The sequence below is a fragment of the Calidris pugnax genome, unplaced genomic scaffold (genome assembly GCF_001431845.1).
Source record: "Calidris pugnax isolate Ruff unplaced genomic scaffold, ASM143184v1 scaffold95, whole genome shotgun sequence".
Taxonomy (NCBI): domain Eukaryota; kingdom Metazoa; phylum Chordata; class Aves; order Charadriiformes; family Scolopacidae; genus Calidris; species Calidris pugnax.
The window spans coordinates 10,913,961-10,926,076 of NW_015090885.1; the positions used below are offsets into that span (position 1 = coordinate 10,913,961).

A 12,116-nucleotide genomic window follows, 5' to 3' on the forward strand; every position below is an offset into this window, starting at 1 on the left:
TGCCTAGGGAACAGGTACACCATAGTCATGCTCTCTGCTTCCAGCACACCATGGCCATTCAATCAAATAACAAGTTCAATAAATGGGTTTAATGGCCCTTTCCTCCACAACGTTGTCTAATTGCTTTCTGAACTCATATTTATTTTTAGCCTCCATACCACCTTGTGGTAATCAGTTGTACAATATAATTACACAAACATTCTTTTTTCTATTTTAAAGAAATCTCAGCGATCCTTCCTCAAATTATTTTGCAGGAATATTTTAAAGAATTCCAGAAAGACTGCCTTGAGGTTAAAGGAAAATAAGACTCTTTAGTTTGGTGTCTTGCAATTTTTATGGCCACAGTTAACATCCTTGCCTGTCACCATAGCAGAGGGATCAGATAAAAATTCTAAATGGTGCTGTCTTCCTACATCCTTAAAGTCCAAGCATCCTATTCCTGTGGATTGCAGAGGCTGATCATGCTGATATATAACACTGAGAGAGAGTTAGTGAGAATTGTGCTGAGGGAAAAAGCTGGGGTCTGAGTTTAGTCCCTTGAAGCTTCTCCAAAAAATAGCTGCTGATTTCTCTGTCCTGTTATCATTTTCCTCATCGTCTGTGAGTTTTATGTTTTAAATTCTTCATTATATTTTCCCCTATATATATTTCATAACATCATGCACAGAAAACCTAGATACAGTTTATCAGAGCCTCAATGGCCTTTATTTTATAACCTGTGTTAGTAGCCTTGAGTCACTTCCATTACATATGAAGGTCTAAATACAGGTGCCATCTGTTATAGGGCTGAGAGACTCCAGGTGACTTGGCTTTTTTTTCCAGTCACGTTCAGAGGAAAGTAAGCACATGGTATATATTTGATACCTGCACTACTCTGGCAACAGGTTTCTGTGTATGACTGTTGATGCTGGATTTAAGTCTTTGGAATTAAATTCTGGTTTTCACTCTGATGCATAAGATCAGTTTCTTCTTTCTTGAAGTTCCTTACATTCTCAAAGTCCTGTCATTCTCTCTGCTATGTGTTTCTCTCCCTCCCCTTTATATTACATCGGCCTGCAGACCTACAATTCCAGTTCTTCACTAGTTCTGCATTCTCCCTCATCCTACTTCTGAACTTTGCTTGTAGGGTCATACACTTGAAGAAATATAATCTGCAACTAACCTGGATGTGCAGATATGGTAAGTCTGAGAAAACTGTGATTTAACTACAGAAGTATCTTTTCCTCAGAGTAAGAGAGAGCACAGCATTAAACTGCTAAAAAGAACAGTGTTGCCAGCATAGCCCTTCTAATCTGTGTGAACTTCATCACTATAATCCCCCAGTAAAGCTGTCCTAACAGCAATGTGGCCTACAAGAACTCCTTTAAAAGCAATTTTTTCTCCTACTTGCACTCAATACTGGCTTCTGTGTTTCCATTTTATTCTGAGTTCTTGCACTGCTTCTTCAAGTCTTCTGGGTGTTCTCTCATTTCTTCTTTATTTATGACTTTTGCTGATAAGCATGTCATGTTTGTTCATACACTTATTTTGTCAAATGCTGCAGTGTAAAATTTAACGGTTTTTTTTCAGATTCCTCGAAATAGATAATTCTGAACAGCTTCATGATTGTCTTAAAGAGTTACTTATATAAAATGTGGATTTCTCTGATATTTTAACCTTGTCTCCTGTACGGACAAACACAACAGAATTAGGAGATTCTTCCATGCCATATGAAAGAAATATGTATGTTTTCAAGGACTGAGATGGCTTAGTCTTTGATACTCACGTTTATGCTGTCATATTTTTCAGAAGAACATTTGAAAATGAAAATGTACAAAAAATTATTTTAGACTCCTGTACTTACAAAAGAAAAAAAATGTCTATGACTTCCGAAACCTATGGTTGAAATCTCTGATTTTTTTCCTTTCAATACTGCTGCTATTTCTGAAAAAAAATGGAAGTCTGAGTAACATTTGAATTTTAAAACACTTCCGTGTTTTGTTGAAGAAGAAATTTGTTAAGTATACACTTAGAAAATCCTATGTTGGCATTCCCAGTTACTAGCTATTGAAAATTTAGATTTGATGAACAAAGATAAAAGACTGAAGATTGCCACTTCAAGCTACCTTTCTTTTGCTTGCTGTTCTTGGTTATTGAAAATACAGTATTTTTTGCCTGTTATTGGTATTTTGAAGTGGAGTATTTCCAAATACCACTTCATATGTTTCAGATTTGTCCTGGGTTTATTCACTATTTTACATAGGTAATCTCTGCTGCTTTGCAGTATTGAAGTCCTTGATCTTGTAACTGACAGCATGTTAGCAGACAGCTATTGTTGCTCTGAGAAGATTGTTGAAAGAGGTGCAAGGAAAGCCTAGAGATTGGAAAAAATCACCTTTCAATTATAGCTACAGTATATGTTGCTATTGAAGTCCTCCAGGCATCCACATGAGCTTTTTTACCCCTTCTCTCCCTCCTCAGCAGCATTGACCTGACAGGCTGCAGACTGGTTTATGCAACGTAATTATAAATATATGTTGAAAGCCTGTAGTCACAGTCCAGCTTCTTCCAGCCATCTCCTTTTGCAGTGAAGGCTTATACATATTTCTGAGAAATATTTTATAATTCTGATCTTACGTGATTAATGTCTCACAGCTCTTTATTTGCCTAAAGAATGACAAGAGTGCAAAATAGTGGATGACTCTGTGAACCTGTATGCTGGGACATGGAGCCTGCCCTAAACCTGCTGCTGCAGAGGCAGCTTGCCCACATTCATTATGCCACCCTCACTGTGCACACAAAACAGATGCACCACCGCTCATCCTTCATGTCACCTGAAAGCCACGTTTCATAACATGTCTAACAGTAGCATTCCATTTCTTTGCAGCTTTGAGGTCAAAATTGTCTCTCATGGCTGTTGATAACACTTTTCATAGAATAGAATTGTAGAATCATAGAATTGTCTAGGTTGGTAGGTACCTTTAAGACCATCAAGTCCAACCACTAACACTGCTAAAACCACCACTAAACGCTGTCCCAGAGCACTATGTCTACCCATCTTTAAATATCTCCAGGGACTTCCACCACTCTTCCACCACTTCCCTGGGCAGCCTATTCCAGTGCTTGATAACCCTTTCAGTGAACAAATTTTTCCTAATATCCAACCTAAACCTGCCCTGATTTTGCAACTGAACCAGCCTGAACCTTGGCGCAGAGGAAAATTCAGCTTGTACAGCTGCACAGGGCTCCAGGGGGGCAGCTGGGCTGCCTTCTGCTCTGCAGAGTGAAGTAGTAACGCTGCTCAGGTAGCGTTCGCCTTTCCTCTTGTGAGACACCACCAGATTGCCATTGGTGAGATAAAACCTTTACCCTGGGCTTAAGTGTAACAATTATATTTTTACATTCCAACAGTTTAGTCTTTGACTACGGTGTGCTGTAATGTACAGTGTAATAATACTGTAAAAACTGCAAACCGCTATGTACTGCTATACAGCACAGACATTATGATGTTACACTTCAAGTTTCCACAAATAAGTTAGTTAAATCAGCAAAAGCAGCAGTCCTCCACCCCCTCTATGGCTGGCCACCCTTTTCTGTCCCTGCTTAATCTGTTCTCTTGTACAAGGCAATGTTTTGCGTGACCAGGCAATGCAAAATTTGAATAACGTTTTCTAAAGCCAACTATATTGGTATTCATTTTTATTGTAAGATTTTCCCTGGATCTGTTCTTACAGTCATTCCTAAGCGCAACCACAAGCACTCATGCTGACCTAAGAGAAGGGAAAGCATGGGATTGAATGAGCAGTGGCAGTCGGGGAGCAGTTTTTAGGACAACATTGGCTTATGCAAGCCTCAGATGTTTGTAAAACTGCTGTCTAAAAACAATGGCAAGTTTTTTGTGCTTAGTGTATAGCTGCTTTCAGGTTTTTCCAGGTTATCCAAGTCAAATCATGTTGCAGTTTTAGCCTATAAAGTAAGATTTGGACCACAGTATATACAGCAGTAATAAAAATGCAAAGTCAGTTGCTACAAGGCAGCTGCACAAAAGGTATCCGAATATTAAAATGGGTCTGAAGGTTTAGTTAAAATCTTTTGAATTATTAAAACAAAAGTTTAGAAAGTGCTCTCAAAGTCCCCATGTGTTGCTTATTCAATATTTGCCTAGGTTATGTAGCTTTAACACCCTAGACGCCAACGCAAGGTAAGAATCAGCATAATCAGTCTTCGTGCCCTGCTGAGGCTCTGCAAACTGACTGTGCACAAAGACTGTAATCAGGTGATAAAACCATGGTGCACTAAAACTGGGCGCCAGTAATCTCACTAGGGTGCTATATTTACTTAATCTATATTGGTAGCAATCTGTAATAGGTTTAAAGTAGCTCTGAAAGGCAGAGTTGGTGTCTGAATGATCACTGTTGGGAAGCAAGAATGACTGAACACTGAAAAAAGTTACTTGGTATGTTTGATACTATGGGTGCTGCTGGGTCAGCAGATGACATTAATGCTATGGAAATTCACCACTGGTACACAAAATTTATGAAGGAGTGCCCATCTGGACAACTTTGTCTGCATGAATTTAAACATGTCCTGGATCTACATGGACTTACTCCAGAAGCTAACAGCTATGTTGAACAAGTATTTCACACATTTGACATGAATAAGGTAAGAATTCAGTCTTAACTTGCTGGCTTTCTTATTGCTGTATCATTTGATGCATTCAGTGACATGTCTCAGAGGGCTGGTGATGCTGACTGTTCAGAGGTAATGGAAGTGATTCAGAGGTGATTCAATACCAAACTACAGGCAAATAAACACGAGCGACAGACAAACAATTTTGAATGCTCTGTTCCTGGTATATTTTGCCACTTTGAAAACTGCTTACAGCCATTCTAATACATATTGAATAGTTTCTCATCTTTGAAACCTGGATTTTTATTATTATTTTCAGAGTTTGTCAATAATTGGAAGTTTTATTTATATGACACTGCTTGAAAAATCTTTTTTAAAGCAGTAAGTGTTTGGCTGGGTCCATAACTACTATGGACATTTTAAGAATATGCAGCATAGATACAATATGATTCCTTCTGTTGCCAAATAAAATATTGCTGGATTCATTCTGAGCACCTTCTGGGGCTTAGTTTGGTATCAGTCAATCTCCCTTTTCCAAAGACACATGTGTCTGGTTTTGGTCCCTCATGGCAATTTTACTGCTTAACATCCCCGGTCATCCCAAAGGCATCCAGCAGCTGTTAGTTGCATCGCTGTCTTATGCTCTTCCAATTCAGTGTTCATACAGGTTCCTTCTAGTCATGAGACTCATCCAGAAGACCGTGCCTTGTTATTTTCCCCTTAAGCCACAATAACATTTTCTATCAAATGCTACAAAAGTGGAGAGTCATCTGTAATTTCTACAAAAGTGTTTGTCCTTGACTGCAAAAAGGTTTAGGCTGCATTGCCAGTGCTACACAATCAAAGTCTGCTTCCAGCTAATAGAACAGATGGGCCCATCATGATATAAAATCTTATTTAAAATAAAAATAAAGCATTAGTGTTCTGTACCCATGCTATTGATCTCAATGAATTCAGAAATTTAATGTAAAATGTGCTATTACATTAATGAATTACTTTAGTGGCAGGTTAAAACTAGTCCAAATTATAGCCAGAACTACTCCAGAGAGTTTCAATTTCCAGAAATGTCCTTTCTTTTCTTTATTACTAAATTAATTGTATTTGTTTCAGACAATGCTGAGAATATGAGGTACCTTGTGGGTTCTTACATCCAACTTGTACTTTCTTGTATGGTGCCCGACAGAGTAAGAATTCCCAGAATCAGTACCGTTGTTACACCAAGTTTTCTTGTTATGCTTTTTTCTACACATACTCCCACCCCCAATTCAGTTTGCTTTTTTGGTATTAGGTAATTCTTTCTTAGATAATCTTCCAGTACTGCTTCTATAAAATCAGGCTCATTGCATGCTCTTTTCTTCCCCCAGGCCAATTACCAGATGGTTAGATATAAGGAATTTGATTAAGTAGAATCACCTAAATCAATAAATGGGCTAATTACAGTTGGTGGGCAAACTTCAAGTCTATCAATATGAAATCTCAGTGGCAGAAATTGTCAGCTTAACTGTGTTCTTTTCAATTAATAAATCCATGCATTTTGTTCCCCAGTAAAGCTTTAACAATGCTAACTTTCTTGAGTAATGCACACGGACAATGTTTGAACTCATCTAAGAGCTTTTTCAGTTGAGCTTTATTGTGTACTGCAAAAAGCCCCTGATGTCTCAGTGCTATTAAGAAATATTTGGAAAATTTTCCAAAATTTATTTTAGACAAATACTTTTAAAGCAACTAGTGACTTGAGGATGTCTCAGAACATTGAGGCTGCAGTTTGTTTTAGTTACTTTTTCAGAAAGACGGAACATGACATGAACACTTCCTAAAAATCAGGCTTCTGTCAAGATGATAGCATAGCAGTGAAGGACCAACCCCAGGCATTGGGAAACTGAGTGTTTGCCATGGGATAACTGAGGGTGTGCAGAGGGGAGAAGCGCCCTTCAAATAGTTCTGCATCGACAGAAATGCCTAGAACTTGCCACTGCCATCGGTATTGATATGTTGGTATTGATTGGTATTGAAAATATCTATCGTACTCAGCACATGGTGCATTCAGCACAGGCAGAGAGAGTAGAATAGATGCAAACTTTCAGGACACAGTTGCTCTTTACCACTTTACTCCATTCAGCTGTCTCTACAGTTTGTAGTCCTTGTAATACTGAGTGTAATTAAAACTAAGTTTGCTTCATTTGTTTATATTACTTACAGTGTTGAGAATGCGCATATAGATGCTGGCATTTGCTTTTTATATACTTGTGAAGAATACTTTTCCATACCTAGTTTATTTAGAGTACCTTTCTATAAGGAAAAAGTATTTTGCAAAAGTAGCTAGTCATTCAATATTAAGACTATCTTTATGTGAACCTGAGATTTGTCTAAATAGGGAAAGAGCTCCAAACCAAAAAGGTGGGGAGCTTTTTTGGAGTTTCAGGTTGGTTTGTGATTTCAGTTTTTATGGTTGGGATTTTTTTGAGGGGGGGAGTGGGGTGGTGCAGAGGGTGGCAGTGTCTTTTTGTTGGTTGTTTTTTACAAGTTACTAATCATGGTGCATCCCTCCCAGTGCAAATGGCTTTCCTTGAGCAAGCTACTCCCTGGGTACCTGATGAGTATTAAGACACAAGCCTTAAACGTGTCAGGTTATACTTATACAAACATCAGAATTTGACTGTAACACAGTCCCGTCCATCAATCTCTGATACCCTTCTCCTGTTTCCCCATAACTTTTCAATCGATCGGCGCATTTTAATGAAATTTCAAAGAGTAGGAATTCCAGCTAATTAGTTCTTAAAGTTTTCATCAAAATGCCAGCTGGGTGGCAAGGACACATTCAGAATGAATGCACCACTTATGCAGAATTCAGCTGTTATTCGTTGTTTAAGGTAAAAGCTGCCTGACAAAATAATCAGACGCTTGTTTCCTTTTGCCTTGTGACGATGCAGGGTGGTGCTGGGGTATTAGGGTGTGGAGATTTAGGGGACAAAAGACAGAGTCTGTACAAATCTAGGCTTTTGTTTTGCTGTTTCCAGAAGAGCTTGTTTAATTAATGTTCCATGTTAGACAGAAAAATATGTTTCAATGTTTTATCCATTTGGAAGTCTTCCCCCTATTTTAATGAAATTAAACAACGACTTGGCCTTTAGGCTTCATAAAATCCACTATAAAAACTGCTTATGCTAGGCTTATAACTTCATTATTTAATAATGAGGTCCCACTAAAGATCTGATATTCATTTCCAGGTCAGCAAGGTGTTCTAACAATCCTCCATTGGCTACTTTAATCTGAGGTGTAGATTTTATTGTATATTTTCTTAGTTGAGCTGTTGCAGCAACAGGCCCAGGAAAAGTTATTTAGAAGGCAGGAGTGGAATTTTGAAGAGTCATATACCTGGGACTGTATAGTCTGTATCCTTTGCAGCTGGATATAATATTAAGAACATGGCATCTACTCTCAGATAAAAGGCTGTCAAGTTTTTTTCCCTTGTGCAAACTATTTGTAAACTGTAGTGGTTGGAAACTCTTTAACACTTAGGGAAATGAATCAAATGAACCAGAATGTCTCACCTGGATGTTTTACTTTCTCATTTTTAATAATAGGAAAAAACCACTATTTTTGATGAAATGGCAACAGTGTAACTACAGGATTCAGATACAACACAGAGCATCTAGATAAGCTGTAGCTCAGTTTTATTTTTCTCTTGCCTTGAATGAAGTCTTGTGAGAGCCTCACTGAAAACCCTGTGGCAAATGAGGAGCAGGACCTCTCGAGCCACATGCCAGGATTTCATAAGCTTCCCCTTTGAGTTTCACTCCACATCTGTTTAGTTTGATATGAAGTGTATATTTGTCTGTTGTAATGTGTGTTTCCTGTGAAGTCATTCTAAGGCTGGCTTAGGGAACCAATTTACGTAAGAAGAATAATGAGCTGTTGGTATACCAGCTTGCCAAGAGTAACGCATATGGGATTTTTACAGCTTGGCACGAGCTTTCTCAGTAACAGTACCCTCATACTATTCTTGATCATTGTGACTATATCGACACTTCTCTAACAAGCACATGACTTATGTGTAGTACAATCAAAATGCATTTGTCTTCTGGATTCTGGTCTTAATACAGAAATCCAGCTCAATTCCATGCTTATTAGAGCTGAAGGAGCTTATTTCAAGATGACTCAGCTCTTCACAGGTTAGATAAAACAAGTCTCTTCATCCTCTTCAGTGGAATAACAACCTACCTCATTTGGTCAGCGGAAACTATTTAACTCTTTCTTAACAGAATAAGCAGATACAATTTTTTTTGTGAAGGAAATATTGTGGTTTAACTCCAGAGGGAAACCAGGACCACACGTCTGTTCACTCACTCCCCCTGCTTCCCTTCAGCAGGATAGGGAGAAGAGGGAGAAAAAGCAAAAAAACTCATGGGTTGAGATAAGGACAGTTTAATAGAACATCAATGGAAGAGAAAGTAATTATTAATAATAATAATAAAGAATATACAAAATTAAGGATGCAATGCAATTGTTCACTACCTGGTAATTGGTTGCTAAACCCATCCCGAGCAGTGATTGTGGATTCCTGTCCCCTACCCTCATTTATATACTTAGCATGATGTTTATGATATGCAATATGCCTTTGACCAGCTTTTCCTGCCTAAGATCCCTTTCAGCTTCTATGGGAAGCTGATAAAGTCCTTGACTTAAGACAAGCCTTACTTGGCAACAACTAAAACAATATGTTTCATCAACTTTATTCTCATACTAAGTCCAAAGCACAGCAGCTACTCTTAAGAAAATTATCCCAGCTGAAATGACAAGAAGCTACACATAAGTCAAGGTCCTGAAGTGTCATAACATCTTACCCGCTGCAATGCAATTAGATTTTGAAGTTGAAAATTGCAGCATTAGTTTTCTTTTTCTTTTTTTTTTTCTTTTTTTTTTTTCTTTCTGAAGTCTGTATGTTATTTTTCTTCTGTTAGAGGCTCAGAGTCTACTCCCATGATGGGTAAAAATCACTGCCAGATCTTTGACATTACCGGATGAGGAAAAGAATTTGGGATCTAATCTCTTGCAGCATGTATTTGGCATTTAGGAAGTGAGATTTTAAGCAAATAGCAGGCTTTGGTGTGCTGCAAGCTTCTCCCTGAACCTGAAATTGTTCTATCTCACTCTATCTGAAGTGCCTCTATCAGCTTCTAGTTTCTATGATACTGAAAGTACCATGCTTTAAATATTCAAATTTATATCACTGTATTATCTGAAAACCCATCAGTGAGACTGTGTGAACAGAATGTGTGTGTTAAGTGGATTATGCAAATGAAGCAATATAATTACTTTTTAGTGCCTCCCCACACTCTTACTTTTTAAGGAGTATATGAATAAGGACATATTCCAACTTCTTTTTACCTTAAGATTATATGAAAAGTATTTATCACATGCTTGGATTAGACAGAATTTTAAATCAAAGTCAAAATATGTATTTTTAATGGGAGAGTCATGAAGAGTCTGCCTTGAGTTAATAAGTCCCTCCCTGAGTTTCACTAGCTCTGATTTATATCCTTTCCGCAGGTTCTAGTGTGAGAATTTCACCATTTTTTTCTATTTAAATAACCTGATATTTCCTGTGAGACATTATCAGATTATCTGTTTTCAATGCTAATGTTATGATATTGTATGGTTTGTTTATATATTATCTTCCTTCAGCTGGATGAACACTTACTGGCACACACCGGAGTCACCATACATATCGTCAGCATTTTGCAGGATTTATGATTCTCCCTGTTTTCCAAGGGGCTGAACGCAAAGCCCTCCAAACAAAGCACAGCCACACCATTTCACAGTTTGGGAAGCGTTCAAAGTGATCCTACCCAGAGCATTTTTAGTGCAAAGCACTACGTTTGGCTTGTGCGCCAAGGCTGCAAACCTGACCATAGGATCTTGCATGGGGTGAGCACAAATTTCAAGTTTTGCAAGAGCCCCTGCAGAAGCGGGTTGAGCCCTGGGAACACGTTGAGGTAGCTGTGGCCAGACAGCAGCACCCAGCTGTTGACAGGCCTGCTTGCATTCAAACAGATCACGAAGGATGATCCCGTGCAGCTTCTATTTTTGCCTAATCCAGATCTGCGGGGATCTTTAAGAGGTTTATGGTAGTTTTGCAGCTCCTGGTTTGTTGGGTGAATTCTAGCTGGAGGTAAGCCAGGGAATATAGGAGCACTACGCAAAGGTGAACAGTGCGGCGTGGATGGAGAGAAAGGGCAGCCGGTGCTATGGGTGCTGGGGAATCAGTTGATGATGTTGCTGCAATAGACAACAGTCAATGGTATCAGAAGTTTATGAACTACTGCCCCTCTGGGCAACTTTCTCTCTATGAGTTTAAGACAATACTGGGCTTACGTGATATGAACCCTCAGGCAAACAAGTATGTTGAGCAGGTGTTTCACACCTTTGACATGAATCAGGTAAGAAATTTTCTTGGACTATTTTCTTCGTGGAATGTGTGTGTTTGCATGAACAGTAGAGGACTTTGGCCTAGTGATATCAAATAGGAAGCATTAGGTAACCAGGAAATGTTTTTTTCCTCATTAATTTCCAGCAGCTGTGCAGCATTACTTAAGCTGAGAAAACTGGATTTGTTGGACTCTTTTCAATGTCATTCAGGTTGCTTAAAAGAAGAGCTCTTTAAAAATCTACTAAACAAGACTGATTCCTTGTAGGTAGGACTGGACAAAAACTGGCCTAAAACCCTCATGTTCCCCTCTTTCACTATCGGAAGGTTGTGTGACAATTTCTGTCTTCACTCTCCTTTTTAAAAATTATTTTCCCCACCATTTCCAAAGCAAAGTCACTTCAGATCTATTGAGCTGCAATTTCAGACAGTTAAAATGAATTTTTCTTTATTTTATTTTATCATCACCATTTTTATTCTTATTTGGAACGTTTATAAAAGAATGATACAGCTGTTTTACTTCCCTACCCAAGCCTTAAAAAGTAGTAACTTTTAAAGCTGATTAGTGGAAGGAAGGTAGATTTTAATTATTGCATAGATCAGAAATCAGAAGACCTTGTTACTTTTTCAAAGATAAATAGAAAGAATCAAGAAATGCAGTGGAAAAAGTAAAGTCAAAACCAGGAGCAGGCAAAAATAAGAGAAGTAGATACCAGCCTTACAGGAGGGGGAAGAAATAAGCTAAATGTAAAACAAACAAACAAACGAAACTCAAATTAAATAAATTAAGACAAAAAGAGATAGAAATAATTCTTCAAAGGGTGTAAGGAAGGAAGAAATAGTGTCTCATTCCATCTTTGTATGTTAATTGAAAGCCTTTTGAAACTGAAATGCAAGCTGTGGAGAAAAAGTGTTGAAAAGACAGTTAAAATCAGGACAGAGTTGCTACTTGGACAAAATCAATATGCAGGAATAAATGTATTCTTTGGCTCAGCTGCAGTAAGAAGGAGAAGAAGAGGCAGGGAATGTCATCTGCGAGATCCAGCCCCTCGGGGTGTTTCTCCACAGCTCCTGCCTCTTC

At 38.3% G+C, this 12,116-nt stretch overlaps 1 protein-coding gene across 1 annotated transcript in view; it reads left to right on the plus strand.

Annotated features, from left to right (window-relative positions):
• The first annotated feature begins 10,856 nt into the window (after window positions 1–10,856).
• GUCA1C (guanylate cyclase activator 1C) overlaps window positions 10,857–12,116 on the plus strand; it is a 28,589-nt gene continuing 27,329 nt past the window's right edge. The window contains exon 1 of the mRNA XM_014947173.1: window positions 10,857–11,048. Coding sequence (XP_014802659.1) covers window positions 10,857–11,048 — 192 coding nt within the window. The remainder of the gene's footprint in view (window positions 11,049–12,116) is intronic.